Below are 14,625 nucleotides of genomic sequence, written 5' to 3'. Positions count from 1 at the left end.
ACCTACAACCAGTACTCATTCTCTCTGGTATCTGCATACATTTACAATCTCTAAATGGTTCAAGTATGTTCTGAGTAAATGTATAACTATTGCACATACTGAGTGTGTGCATGCACATATATGCACTATGTACATCTAAAATGACCGCATATTCTTTCACGAAGGGCTTCTCTGCACAATCATTTAGTTCACAGCCAGGTGGGAGGTGAAGCTAGCCTGCTTTGGATTGCCACAGATTAATTATCTGTGTGGACCCTGCTGACTCGCATTAAAAGTTGGTTAATGGACTTTGATTTACTCCTCTTTGAAAAAGGAGTAGATCAAAGTGCATTAATGAACTGTGGGCATTTTATAGTCTACGGCCTAGTGGTTAGGGCACTCACCCAAGATACAGGGACATGAGTTCAAATTCTCACTTTGTCTGATGGGGAGCAGAGACTTGAATACAGGTTTCCCACCTCCCAGCTGAGTACCCTAACCACTAGGCTATAGGGTATGTCACTCAAATATTTAAATATTCACTGGAGCCAGGACTCTCAGGTGAGTATGCTAACCACTAGGCTATAGAGTCAGTCTTACTGTCTCTCTGGCCTCATTATTATTTTAGTGTTTAGTGGAACAACTTCAACAGAGTAGATTCAGAAGGACTTACTGCAGTTGTGAGGGCACTTACCTGGAAGCCAGGACACATGCTCAAGTCCCTGCTCCACATCCAGGTCTCCCACATTTTGAGTGAGCGCTCTAGCCACTGGGCTACACATTATAAGAGGGGACACTACCACCATCACCCTCCTCCTCCCTAGCCTCTGTTTGTCAGAGGGTGGAAATGGATGGCAGGAGAGAGAGCACTGAATCATTACTTGTTAGGTTCACTCCCTGTGGGGCACCTGGCATTGGCCACTGTCGGTAGACACAATACTGGGCTAGATGGACCTTTGGTCTGACCCAGTATGGCTGTTCTTATGTTCTCCAACTGTGGTGTGTGTGTGTGTGTGTGGGGGGGTGTTAGGTGGCAGCTGAGGTCAGGGGAGGATCTAAGTCCCTTTGTACATCTAGTTCCCAGTTTTGAAAATCCTACCCTCAGTACATCTTTAACAAATATACATCCTAGGAGTATGTGTGTTTTAAGTACATCAACACTATCTACAATTTATCTGGTGTTCTAGAGACCTCTGCAACAAACGTGCACTCAGATACTGCAATGAGGAGTATGGTATAAGAACCTATGTAAAAGAGAACAAAATAAAATTGGTGTGTGTGCGCGCGTTCGGTCTAGGTACATATTTTCCACTGTATGTTTCCCTGTAGTGGAATACAGGGTTTTAGAAACATTTCTCATTTTGTTGTAAAAGATTTTTCATCATTTATTTTTGCATCACCAAGTTTACCATCCTCACATTTCCTTACCACCCTACTAAGCTTCTCCAGTTTGATCAGGGTACATTCTAGCCAACTCCCACAATCTTCCTGGCATCTTATGGCTACCCTATAACTCAGCAACCCTGTGACTTCCAGGATTATATTTCAGAGTCCTCGATTGGCCCATTCAAAAATATTTTGATGGGAGCCAGTGGCAAGTCCTTATTGGGGAGGATGAAGTTTTGGACTGGGTACCGCTTTGCTTCTAAACTGGAGTGTGCTCTATAGCGTTTCGTCTCTGTGACCTGAGTCTTGGCCAACCCTGTGTCAGAGTCCCAGGCCTGGCCCCGCCGGAGCTTCTTGAAGGTGTTACGGAAACCTTCAGTGCTAAAGTAGTAAATTAGGGGGTCCAGAGAGCAGTTCATGCTGGCCAACAGCACTGTGACAATAAGCACTTGGCGCACGGAGTCCCGAACTGGCGGCTCAGCCTGGATCACGTGGGCCTTTATCATCCCATAGGCTGCCAGAGTTGTGTTGTAGGGCACAAAGCAGATGATGAAGATTACCAAATTCACCACAAGCATGCGGATAGTCTTTTGCTGGCGCAGGCTCTGTGTCTCGCTGGCCTGGCATAGCTTCTGGAAGATTCTAATTGAACAGTACGTCACAGAGGTCAGTGGCAAGAGGAAGCCCAGGATTTCAGCCAGGATGACCAGTGGGAAGATGCCCTTCTGCCATAGGCCATCACTGAAGCTTTCAAAACACAGAGCAATGGTCTGGTTCCCTTTGATGCAGGAACTTGACCTGTGTACACCAGCAGCCGGAACAGAGCCCACCAGGATAAGCACCCACACCACCAGGCAGAGCAGCCGGGCCACCTTGGGCCGCCGAAGGTGGCGCCAGCGGAGTGGGTGGACAATGGCCACAAAGCGATCCAGGTTGATGCACATGAGGAAGAGGCAGCTGCCATACATGTTGATCTGGAAGAGGGAGCCAGACACTTGGCAAAGGAAATTGCCAAAAGGCCAGTGCTGGCTGGAGTAGTAATAGAGCCGTAGTGGCAGTGAGAGTGTGAAGAGCAGGTCGCTTACTGATAGGTTGAACATATAGATGCTCACCACAGACTTGAGGTGCAGGTAGCGCAGGAAGACCCAGAGTGCCATAGCATTGAGCATCAAACCTGCCACAAAGATCAGGCTGTACCCAACCAGGTGCAGCCGGTGGTTGGAGCTGTAATCTTTGCATTGGTCCAGACTCTGAGAGATGCTGTCATTTGACATGCCCAGCAGAACCTGTAGAGCCCTCAGTGATGTAGTTCAGGCCACTGATAGGCAAATGAGGCACAACAAGGGGCATGGAGGAAGATCATTACCCTCAGGGGAGCAGGAGTCAGGTCATTCCCTGCCACCCCTCGGAAATGGATGGGTCTCTCTCTCTGCAGATTCTGTCACCAGCTCTTCATTGGATCTCTTGGTATTGGTGGTTTGGAGGTCAATCACTGGTTACATTTCACAGATTCTTTCCAGCAGTTGTGGTGATGTGGATGCAATGCCAGGTTCCTGCCAGATGTGGAATGACATCACAGTTCCTGATCAGAGTGAAAAATCAAGGATGAGTTTAGTTTGTAACAGAGTCAAAGCTCCAGGGTGTTGGCTTCTGCCTTTAGTACACACAGGGAAAGAAGGGAAGGAGCAGAAAGATAATAGAAGGGGATGGGGCAGAGTGGTGAGGGGAGGCAGGGTAAAGTCTAAGGTAAGGTTGAATGATAAACAATTTCTTACTGAATTTCTGCACTGTTCCCCTGATTGAAAACAAGCCTGAGCTTCAGAGAAATGGGAAACATTTGCCCGATAAGAGTTTGTCCTCCTGTTTTAATGTCAATTGACACAACTGTAAATGCTACTCTAGGTGCTTCATGAACATTTGTTCCAGGAGACAAATTTAGCAGTTTATCCTAATCTAGACAAACCCACAGGGTAAAAACTGATGTACATATCCTCCCCGCATGCAGACATGAATAACCTTCATCAGTGACCGTATAGGCTAATCTCAAAGAAATAGACTATTATGCAGGGGATTGGGCAGACACACCATCTCACTGGAGCTGTTGGATGCGATAGCCACCTGCCATTCAGACTAAACGAGGGAACAATTTAATATCACCTTTGTCTGGTGATAGCTGGGACAAGGAAAGCCACTGGCTAAGGACTAGACTGCCTGCAAGCCTGTGCAGTCCAAGGGGTTTCCCAGAGGTCTAATAAAAACACAGGGGTGGGGAATTATTTTGATCGCAGCTCTCTGTGTGTGCGTATGGTGTGTGTGTGTGAGAGAGAAAAAGAAAAAGCAGGAGAAAAATACACATGAGAAGCACACAAAGAAGGTATCAAGGAAGCCTCAGAGACAGAGAAGTACTTGTAGCATGCATATGAGAAAAAGCTACGAGAAAGAGCTTTTGGGTAGGGCACTGGTTAAAATGAGGCTTGGAATTGTGAGCAAAGGGACTATCTCCTACAGTTTGATTCCTACTGTAGTCAGAGAAAACAGGACTTTGTATGTTCTTGGTAGATTAACAGGATTTCATCAAAGAAGTATCCGACTGTATTTTCAATTTCTTCTAGCAGAAATGGCCTACACGATCCTGAATAACAGCTAACCACTCAGGTCAAAATGAGACAACCCAGTTGGGCATGTGCAGCAGACCAATGATACTTCTGCAAGCAATCCCTATAGTGGCATCTGTGCGCTTTCCCTTGGGGTTCCTAACATTCAAGAGATGAGAACATAAGAGGGACAGGGGACCCCAAACATCTCAGTTCTTTTCCCCCTGAACCTCAGAGCCTGGTGGAGCAACAGGGCTCTGAGGAAGAGGGGAAGTGGGCAGCTAATGTGAATATGCAAAGGCTCCTATCAAGGAAATTCATTTATTGGTAAACAAACAGAGGCTTTCCACCTTACAATAACGGGAGTTCTTCAAGATGCTTTGTCCATGCAGATCCTACTTAAGGGCTGCATTTTCATGAGCTCAGAATATTTTTGGCCAGCAGCATCTGCTGAGTTTACATATGTTCCCACTCCCAAAGGTATAAAGAGTGCAACAGCTCCTACCACCACTCGGTTCCTTCACTACTACAAAACATCCCACTAAAGGACTTCATATCAGTGGGGAAGGAGGGCAGGTCATGGGATCCATGTAAACAAAAGCATCCAGTTATTATAAGGTAAATAGCCCCTCTTTCTTCCTCAAGATTTGTCTGCCCAGATCCCACTAGAGGTATGAGGGATCACAAGTCTCAAACATGGGTCTCCAGAAGTCCTCAGCTTGCAGCTACCACCTAGCAGCTCACTGATACTGGCAGGGAGTGTGGCCTGCTGGACTCCAGTTCACCTTAGGCATCTCCCGCAAAGCTCTCAATTGGAGATGTCTGGCCTCTCTGATTAGCTCAGACTCACAATTTAAGCTAGAAGGAGGCACAGAAATTTGTCTGAGCAACTATGTGCGTCCCTGGCTGGCTGCTACATTGGACACTGCCTTCTCGCCTGACTCCCAAGCCCTGGCTTATTCCTGCCTTTCTGTCCTGTTCCTGGTACCTGCACTCCTGCCTTGTTCCAGATCCCTGCTTCTTAGTTCCAACTGCTGTCTACTGACCACAGCTCTGACCAGTAGCTTGATTCCTGGCTCTGACTCCGGCTCCAAGCCTTGGCTCAATGCTGGACTCTGACACTTGGATTGACTCCCAAATTTGTCTCCATCACTGACCTCCAGTTCCTGTCTTCTGACTCCTATTTTGGACACTAGACATGACCACCATTGCTTAAACCATGAGGCCTGATTGCTCAGCCCATCAACCCCTCTGAGTTGGGTCCAGCCACGTATGGACCCAGCAGAGTGCCTCCTTCCCCAAGGAATGCTGGTGCTCTATGAATAGGTGCTACACCTCCCAAGCCATGCAGGTGCAGATGGCAGAGCTAGTTGTTGAGAATCAGGAATTGCAGGGGGCAGTCCATCAACTCTGTGCAGAGAACAATGCAACCCGGGCCTGCTACTGACCACGTCCTGACCTGAGCCAGGACCTGTTGTCGCCCTCCCAGAGTGCTTCAGTGGGGATTGTTCCCAATTTCGAGGCTTCATGAACAAGTGCTGCTTATTGTTCTTGCTTTGCCCTCAAATATACTTTTCCGACAAGGCCAAGGTAGGCCTGGTAGTCAACCTGCTGATTGGAGAGGTGTTGGCCTGGACCTCTCTCCACTGCAGGCCAGTGGTCAGGTGCTGTTTAGCTGGGACGTTTTCTAGCAGGCACTATCAACCATCTTTGGTGACCCAAATTGTGTGCTCTCTGCTGAGCAGAAACTCTGACAGGGGTTTAGGCACAGCTGCCTCCTATGCAGCACACTTCTGCCATCTCACATTGGATATGGAGTGGAATGAGGCAGGGTTGCTGTTCCAGGGGGGCCTGCTGGACAGGTTAAAGGAGGAGTTGGCTAGAGTTGGGACTCTGACGGATCTGGTGCCTTTATCAATCTTGTCATCCAGATTGACAGTTGGCTGCATGAACAGTGGGAAAAAAGAAGATAGGTAGTATCAGACCGATGCCCACTGCTGTTGGGTCCCACTCTGCAAGTTGAGCCCGTGCCAGTCGATCTGGCCTGCCGACTACTCGCCCACAAGTAAAAAGAGTGCCGGCAATATTTTAACCTGTGTCTCTACTGTGGTGAACTGGGTCATGCAACACTGATTGCTCCTTGAGGAGCCCAGATAGGAGAGAACTAGAAAAATGAGCCAGCCCAGGCCTGGTAAAGGGCACTGGCCTGAGCACCTTGACAAAGCATACCTGGCATTCAGCATGCATTCCATCGACCAACACCGCATCTGCAAGTACCGGATGAGCTATATGTCCCAGAGTGCTCCCTTCCAATCTCTCTGCAGCAGGCTCTCATTAACTTGGGTGCAGTGGATGACTATTGATCTGGATGCAGTCCAGACCCTGCAGATTTCACTAAGGTTCAAGCCTGTTCCAGACCTAGTAGAGATCACTGTGCAAGTGCACCAAGAGATGCTGCAGTTCAGTGCCATTCACTCCCCCACATTGTCCCCTGATCCTGAGAATTTCTTGGCTGACCCTCCATAATCTTCTCATTCAATAGCATGAACTAAAGGCCAGCTTCTCTTCAGAATACTGCTGGCAGCACTGCTTGACCCCCGGAAGTAGAGAGCACATAGTAGAGCCCTGATGGTCACAAGCTGGAGTAGCTGGTCTGACACACTCACCTGCTGATCCCAAGCCTCAGCTTCCTCTCCAGTACAGTGACTTTGCCACTGTATTTGAAAAAAAAAAAAGACATCCTACCGCTGCAAGGGGATTATGACTGCCTAGGTGAACTGCGGCCAGGAGCGAACATTCTGTGCGGTTACATTTGTGCCATATCTGAACCTGAACTGGCTGCCCTACGAACCTACCTGCAGGAGAACTGGGCTGAGGGCTTTATTCACAAGTCCACCTTACCTACTGGGCACCAATCTTCTTTGTTAAAAATAAAGATAGTAGCCTCCAACTTTGTGTGGACTACTAAGCATTGAATCAGGTCACTGTTAGGAACTAGTACTCCGTCTCTAATTCCCAACTATTGGACCACATGGAAGATGCCTGAATACACACAAAATTGGACCACTGATGGGCGCGTAACTTGGGGATGAGTGGAAGATAGTCTTTCAAAAATGCTATGGACATTTTGTATACCTTGTGATGCCTTTTGGTTTAACCAATGCCCCTTCCAGATTTCAACATTTTATTAACAGTGTGTTCTGGGATATTCTGGACCAGTATGTGGTGGTACATCTGGATGACATACTTACAGACAGTGCTGAACAACACACCATGCGTATCTGTTCTGTTCTTGGAAGGCTATGCCAATATCGCTTCTACCCTTAGTTGAAGAAATGTGGTTTTGGTCAGGCATCCATACACTTGTTCGGGTTCATCTTATCCCTAAGGGTATTGAGATGGACTTTCATAAGGTGAAAGCAGTCCTTGACTAGGCAGCTACACAGAACATCTGAGAACTGTGGCACTTCCTGGGATTCATGAATTTCTATTGGTGATTCATCCTAATGTACTCAGAGCACATCACCCCCCTCCCCGACCGTCATCCCCTGCATTGGCCTGCCCTCCTCCCAGAGGACCACCTGGCTCTGGATGGATCAAGTTGTCTGCCTCCATGGCCTCCCAGAGGGCATCGTCTCTGATCATGGTACGCAATTTATCTCCTGCTTCTGGCATGAAGTTCTCTGGATGTTGGGCATTCTTGCCTTTCTCTCCTCCACTTATCATCCTCAGTCAAACAGTCAGGCAGAAAGAACAAACCAAATTTTGGAACAGTACTTACAGTGCTATATTAACTACCACCAGGATGGCTGGTGATCACTACTACCCCATGTGGAGTTCATGAACTATAACACTGAACAATTGTTTACTACAGTGGTTCTCAAACATTAGCAACCCAAGAACCCTCTTTTTGATTTAAATTAAAACTCTGCAGCTCTTGATTGGGTGCAACAGATCCATTGGACCAAGATGATCTAAAAACCCACCTAGAGGAGGCCAGAAGAAGCTACAAGCAATATGCAGCCCGTCAATAACAAGAACGGTCCACTTTTTCTATAGGTCAGATGGTGTGGCTTTCAGCCAAAACATCTGCATGCAGACAGGACGTCTGGTAAACTGGATTACTAGTTCCTGACTGCCTACTGAATTTGCTGCCAAATCAGTCCACTTACCTTTGAACTCCTCCTGCCCTGATCCCTGCAAATCCACCCAGTGTTTCTCACATTGCTTCTAAATCTCCATATACAGGACATGTTTTCTCACCATTCTCACCTGGCCATCCCCCCTACCCTCCCCAATATATGTTCAAGGCCATGACAAATATGTCATCCATCATATCCTTGATGCAAGAATGAAATGGGATAAACTCTGCTATTTGATTGGGAGGGTTGCAGTCCCAAGGAATGCTCCTGGTAACCCATAGAAAATGTCCATACCCTGACCTAGTAAAGACCTTCCACAAGAACCATCCTGGAAAACCCAGCCCACTGACAACTGGAGGGCACCCTAAGTGGGGAGTGTTATGAGGGATCATGAGTCTCAAATGCAGGTCTGTGGGTCCCCAGGCAGGCCTCAGACCACAGCTACCACCTGGCAGCTCACTGGTACCAACAGGGAGTGTGGGCTGGTGGACTCTAGCTCACCATAAGCATCACCCACGAAACTCCCAATTGAAGAAGCTGTCTAACCTCTCCTATTGGCTCATATTCACTATTTAAGTCAGAAGGAGGCAGAAAGAGTTGTTTGAGCCACTAGGTGTATCCTTGGCTGGCTGCTACATCAGACCCTGACTTCCCTCCTGATTCCTGCCTTCCTATCCTGTTCCTGCACTCCTGCCTTGTTCCAGATCCATGTTTCTACTTCCCACCCCGGGCTCCTAGCCCTGGCTCTGATCAATTCCCAGCTACGACTCTGACCCTTGACTTGACTCCCAACTCTGTCTCCGTCACTGACTTCCAGTTCCTCACTTGCCGTTGGCTTGTCTCCTGATTCTTTACTCTGGCTCTGACCCTTGACTTCACTCCTGGTTGCTTGCTCCAGCTCTGACATTTAGCTCTGACTCCCAGTTCCTGTTCTTCACTCTTTTCAAGGTCTATTTTATTAGCCATCCCAGGAGAATAGGGGGAAGAAAAATATCTAGTAACAGAGCTTCTACTGTCATAAGAAAATGAAGTTTCAGATGCTAAACTTCCAATAGTGGGGAAGTTCTCAAGTACTGTGCTACAGGGTGACTAAATACACTCTTATTGTCCATTTCTAGATGATGGGCTGAAATAATTGCAAGGTGAACCTTTGCTGAAGGTATGGATAGCTCCAGTGATTTCAGATGTAATATGTATTACAGGATTGCTGATATTGGGCCTGCTGTTGGAAAGAGGTTAGTATTGTTCACCCACAGTAAAAACCTTCGCTGCAATGAGAGCAGACTTCTTTTGGAATTCAGCAGGATCCCCTGAACTTGGGCTGAGCAATGAAGTCCCATAGCCCAAGTTGCAAGATGCAGAGACTCTTAGGATGTTGAATTTGTGTCTCCCTCTGAATTAGTAAATCCTGCGAAACTGGGAGGAACAGAGGATTCTCATGATAGATCTGCAGCAATTCAGAATACCATCATTGTCTGGTTCATGCTGGTGCAATGGGTTGTCCAGTCTGATTCTCCATAGCACCCCTGGGTATTAAAGCAGAGGTTTTCAACCTTTTTTCCTCATTTGAGGACCCCTAAACAATTTCAAATGGAGGTGTGGATCTCTTTGGAAATCTTAGACCTAGTCTGTGGACAATTGGGGGTCCATGGACCACAGGTTGAAAACTACTGTATCAGAGAATTAGTGATAGGCATTGAGAGGACTGTTCCCCAATTCAGGAAGACAGTATCCATTACTGACTCTCTGGGCTTGCTGTCCAGCAGAATCTCTTTGATTTGGCATTGTAACTTTGCCACCCAAATTTATGAAATATTCAGTCTGCTACTGACTGAATTAGAGACAATTCATGTTTGGTCATAAAGGTTTCAGCTCTGCTTTGTAGAATGCAGCTCATTCTGATCAGAAGGAGTTTTTTGGGTTGAACCCTGATTTCTAAGAAAGGGATGGAATTGGGGGAGGAACAGAGTACCTCTCTCAGCAGGACAACCTTTCGAACCATAGACAGGACATGGTCACTGGTTCTGAACCAACTTTTTTCCCCCCATATCCAGAGTTAGGGGTTGACAGGGATCCCAGACCTGGTTTCTTAGACCCTGAAAGGAACTCAGAGCAGAAGATGGTCTCTTACAGAACCCTGAAGTCTTTAGTTGTCTAAGGTTATTCTGCTAAAGTCCCCAACACATCTAAAATTTCTGCATCTGGACATGTACACAGCTACCCAAGTCCTGACACTACCCAGCTGGTCAGCACCTAACATGTGTAAACCCCAGCAAGATTCACAAACTAGGAACTGCCCTCCCTATCTGGCCTTCAGGGACCAATCCAGTAGTCATGCTCTGATCGCATTTATCTAAATCACACAAAATGGACAGAGGAGGCCTAGTGTTTAAGGCAGGGGTGGGCAAACTTTTTGGCCTGAGGGCCACGTTGGGGAATAGAAATTGTATGGCGGGCCATGAATGCTCACAAAATTGGGATTGGGGCGCTGGAGAGGGTGAGGACTCTGGTTGGGGGTGTGGGCTCTAGGGTTTTGGAGAACAGGAGGGGGATCAGGGCTGGGGCAGGGGGTTGGGGAGAGGCTCAGGGTACAGGCTCTGAGCAGCACTTATCTCAAGTAGCTCCCGGAATGCAGTGGCATGTCCCTTCTCCAGCTCCTATGCATGGAGCAGTCCCTGACCCTGCTAGCACTGGAGCAGGCCCATGCAACTGCTTTGGGAGCCACATGGTGTGGCCCGACCCAGCACCCCGACTGGAGCTCATGGGCTGTCTTAAAATGGCTTGCAGGCCAGATCTGGCCCACGGGCCATAGTATGCCTGCCTCTGGCCTAGGGCATTAACCTGAGAGGTGGGACACAAGTTAAAATTCCTGCTCCACTGTAGGTGTTGGAACTAGTGGTATGGGGGGGTGCTGCAGCACCCCTGGCTTGAAGTGATTTCCATTATATACAGGGCTTAGTTTGGTTCAATGGCTTTCAATGCCCCCACTATACACATTGTTCCAGCATCCCTGGGCTCCAGGTCAGGCAGAGGGAGGAACTTATTCTGGGTTTCCCATCTCCTGGCTGAATGCCTTAACTACCAGCCTAAAGGTTCCATAGTGGGTTACTATAACCTAACCTTACATATCTAATACCTGGCTGCAAAACATTTTCAACGAAGTCAGCAGAATAATCAACAAAGTCAATGACAGAATGAGGGAGAGGCTTCAGGTCTGCAGTTAAAAGGAACAGAGGCATATGGAAAGTGCAGCCCCATTTTATACCCTTTCCTGCGTAGAGCTGTGAGGGAGGGGGTGAACAGGTGCCTCAATGGGCAATAGTTCCACTGGTCTATTGGACTTTGAGTGGATCTCCAAGTGTGAGTGTGCAGAGGCCACTTGATGAAGATCATCATCAATAATGTAAGCGGCTGCTTTCACTTGAGGATCCCAAAGCACTTAACATTTAATTAACAGAGCCTCATGCTACCCGCACCAGTGAAAAAGACAAAGAGTAAGCCGGAATCACCTTGCCCTGACATGCAGCTATCTCTGGGGTATGACAAAGTAGCTGTTTAACAGCAACACAGCAAAAGTCTAAAACAGGGAGTGAAGGAGCATTCCGTAATCAATTCAGAGCACAGGGGAAATTTAGGAAGGGAAAATGGAATCAACCTAAGTGTGTATTTGACCAGGATAGCAGATGGTATTTAATGACCACAAAGAGCGAAGGTATCTGTTTTAGCTTAATAACAGATATTTCCAGCTGCCTAGTAATCTCTGGCCCCATAGTGAGGCACTGGGATCAGTACTGACTCTTGGAGGAGCATACACCCTTCTGATTCACCCACAGCAATCACTGCAGAATGGTCTATCAAAGCTCTGCTCACACCAACCCTGCTTCGCTTATGAAAACAGGGCTTACAGAGGAGTTATCTGTCTCCATACACACTGCATGCACCTTCTGACACGCTCATGTCCACCAACACTCTGTGCCAAGAGCAAAAAAAAACTATTTTTATCTTAGAGGAAGGAAAACAAATGAAAGAAACAAAGTAAAGTCTCCTGGAGAAAATGCAGTGTCTCCCCGCTGCACAAGGTGCAGCAATCTATGCTCTGACACTCAGTTTCAGTAAGATCTCTTTATATCACTCTGTCCCTGAAAATGCCCTTGTGCAGTGAGCTGTGGTTTTTCACAAAGGCTGATCTAATATTTCCAAAACCAGGAGTTAAAAAACCATGAATCAGCCTCCAAAAAATCATGAGATTATTTTAAAATTATCTCATTATTTTAAAGTCAAATAAATTGTGGATGCTTTTTAGAGTCATAGAATATCAGGGTTGGAAGGGACCTCAGGAGGTCATCTAGTCCAACCCCCTGCTCAAAGCAGGGCCAATCCCCAAACAGATTTTTTGCCCCAAATTCCCTAAATGGCCCCCTCAAGGATTGGACTGAGAACCCTGGGTTTAGCAGGCCAATGCTCAAACCACTGAGCTACCCCTCCCCCGAAAGTCACTGAGTTTAAGTTCAGAATGGACCACCAGATCATCTTGCCTGACAGCATGTGCAGTGCAAGCCACCTGGTTTCTGAGTCTTTAGGTTAGACTTAAGTCACATTTTCCAGCTTTTCTCTGTAGCCATGGGGACTATACATATGTATACAAAAATAAAATTAAATGAAAGCTGGTTTCTCTGAGGCACTGGGGCTTTAAGAAAAACACCGAATATCACAATTTTGTAATAAAATTGTAAGAGTCGGTAACACCGCCAACCCTCGGCCGCTGAAGGGTGTGCGTGAGTCATCCTGTATCTGAAACAAAACTCGATGAACTTCAGCCTTGGCACCCCATTTGAGTCAATTACATTGTCAAAGGTTTTTTACAACTCAAAGGCCTAAACACCTGTATTTGACATGCAGGCTAAGAGTCCCATTTTCATTTATAGTTCTCTAAAATCAGTGGCTCTCAGCCTTTCCAGACTACTGTACCCTTTCAGAAGCCTGATTGTTCTTCCGTACCCCCAAGTTTCACTTGACTTAAAAAAACTCCTTGCTTACAAAATCAAACATAAAAATACAAAAGTGTCACAGCACGCCCATACTGGGAAATTGCTGACTCTCATTTTTACCATATAATTATAAAATAAATTGACTGGAATATAAATATTGTACTTATATTTCAGTCTATAGAACAGTATAAACAAGTCATTGTATGAAAATTTAGTTTGTACTGACTTAGCTAGTGCTTTTTATGTAGCTTGTTGTAAAACTAGGCAAATATCTAGGTGAGTTGACATACCCCAGTTGAGAACCACTGCCCTAAATCACTAGAGAGAAGCACGCAATATTTATAGGCCCAAAGGGCAGGTTTTGGTCACGTGCTCAGAGGGTTGGTTGTGTCTGTTGCCTAAAAACTTGCTTCCTGTTGCCTTACCTTTCTCCAAGCAGAGCTGGAAGCAGGTGAATGCCCTTGTCCTGATGACCACAGCTGCTGTGGAGACTTCAATCAAGCAATTAAAGCTGAAAGCAGAGCAGAAACAAAGTGGATGTAGAAAGGCAGATAGGAAACTAGCCCCTGCACCTCCTATCCAGTGTAGGACTAGAAGGAACCTGCTAGGTCGCTGAGTCCAGTCCTCTCCTGTTATAGGCAAATCTGTCATATAATCCCAATCCTAAATGTATCAAGATCCATTTTAAAACCAGTTAGGTTTCTTTCCCCCTTTCCTCCTATTGGGAGGCTTTTCCAGAACCTCACTCCTCTGGTGATTAGAAACCTCTTTCTGATTTCCAGCCTGAATGTACGCACAGCCCTTTTATACCCACTTGTTCTTGTGCGAGCATTGTCTGTTTGGCTTACATAGCTCTTCTCCCTCCCTTTACACACCAATATATATTTACAGAGAGAAATTCTATCTCCTCTAGCCTAACAACATGAAGTCTGAAACAAACCAAGCTCCTCCAGTCTTCTCTCATAAGATTAGGCGCTTCATTTCCCTGACCTTCCTGGTACCTCTTTGCTGCACCTGTTCCAGAGTGAATTAATCTTTAGTGAACATGGGTGACCGGAACTGCACACGGTATTCCATCAGAGGCACTACTCCCCCCTAACTCTGCGTGTGGCTGCTTTACACGCTCTTCTGTTTTTCTCTCCCTCTCCCCTTCATTCCCCTTCTCATTCTACCTTCTTCCTGATGCCCTGCTGGGTTGGCCCCAGCAAATGGACTTTGCTGTCTGCAGGTGGTGTGCCTGCCGAAACACGCTTCTGTGAAAGCAGAAGTGAAAGCAGTTGTGAAATATAAGTTACTCCCTTGATTATGATCGCAGCAGCAGATTCCCTGAAATATGAGGACTCTGGAAATATGCTTCTGAAGAATTGGAGTTTTTAACTCACGAAAGCTTATGCCCAAATAAATCTGTTAGTCTTTAAGGTGCTACCAGCCTCCTCATTGTTTTTGTAGCTACAGACTAACATGGCCACCCCTCTGATACTGGAAACATATGGACACTTTCACTTTTGACCCATTGCTTCTCCTCCCTCCCCAGTT

At 46.7% G+C, this 14,625-nt stretch overlaps 1 protein-coding gene across 4 annotated transcripts; it reads right to left on the bottom strand.

Moving 5' to 3' along the window:
- Nucleotides 1–1,338: 1,338 nt before the first annotated feature.
- LPAR5 (lysophosphatidic acid receptor 5) lies at nt 1,339–14,352 on the bottom strand. Of its 4 annotated transcripts, none has more exons than XM_032801808.2 (4): nt 14,262–14,352; nt 13,515–13,600; nt 7,211–7,343; nt 1,339–2,947 (listed from the first exon to the last, which is right to left on the bottom strand). In XM_032801808.2, exon 4 carries the CDS (start codon nt 2,637–2,639, stop codon nt 1,518–1,520), a length of 1,122 nt encoding a protein of 373 aa, XP_032657699.1. In that variant the 5' UTR covers nt 2,640–2,947; nt 7,211–7,343; nt 13,515–13,600; nt 14,262–14,352; the 3' UTR covers nt 1,339–1,517. The 4 variants fall into 4 exon arrangements, with proteins under 4 accessions (XP_032657699.1, XP_032657681.1, XP_074927558.1 ...); XM_032801790.2 differs by having other exon boundaries at nt 14,091–14,343; XM_075071457.1 differs by having other exon boundaries at nt 13,515–14,343.
- Between the last annotated feature and the right edge of the window lie 273 nt (nt 14,353–14,625).

The sequence above is a fragment of the Chelonoidis abingdonii genome, chromosome 1 (assembly GCF_003597395.2).
Source record: "Chelonoidis abingdonii isolate Lonesome George chromosome 1, CheloAbing_2.0, whole genome shotgun sequence".
Lineage (NCBI taxonomy): Eukaryota > Metazoa > Chordata > Testudines > Testudinidae > Chelonoidis > Chelonoidis abingdonii.
The sequence above is the reverse complement of the archived record's forward strand: the minus strand, read 5'-3'. Positions and strand labels throughout refer to the sequence as shown.

Coding starts and splice junctions, on each gene's coding strand:
- LPAR5 (XM_032801808.2), bottom strand. CDS start 2,639: ATGTCAAATGACAGCATCTCTCAGAGTCTGGACCAATGCAAAGATTAC.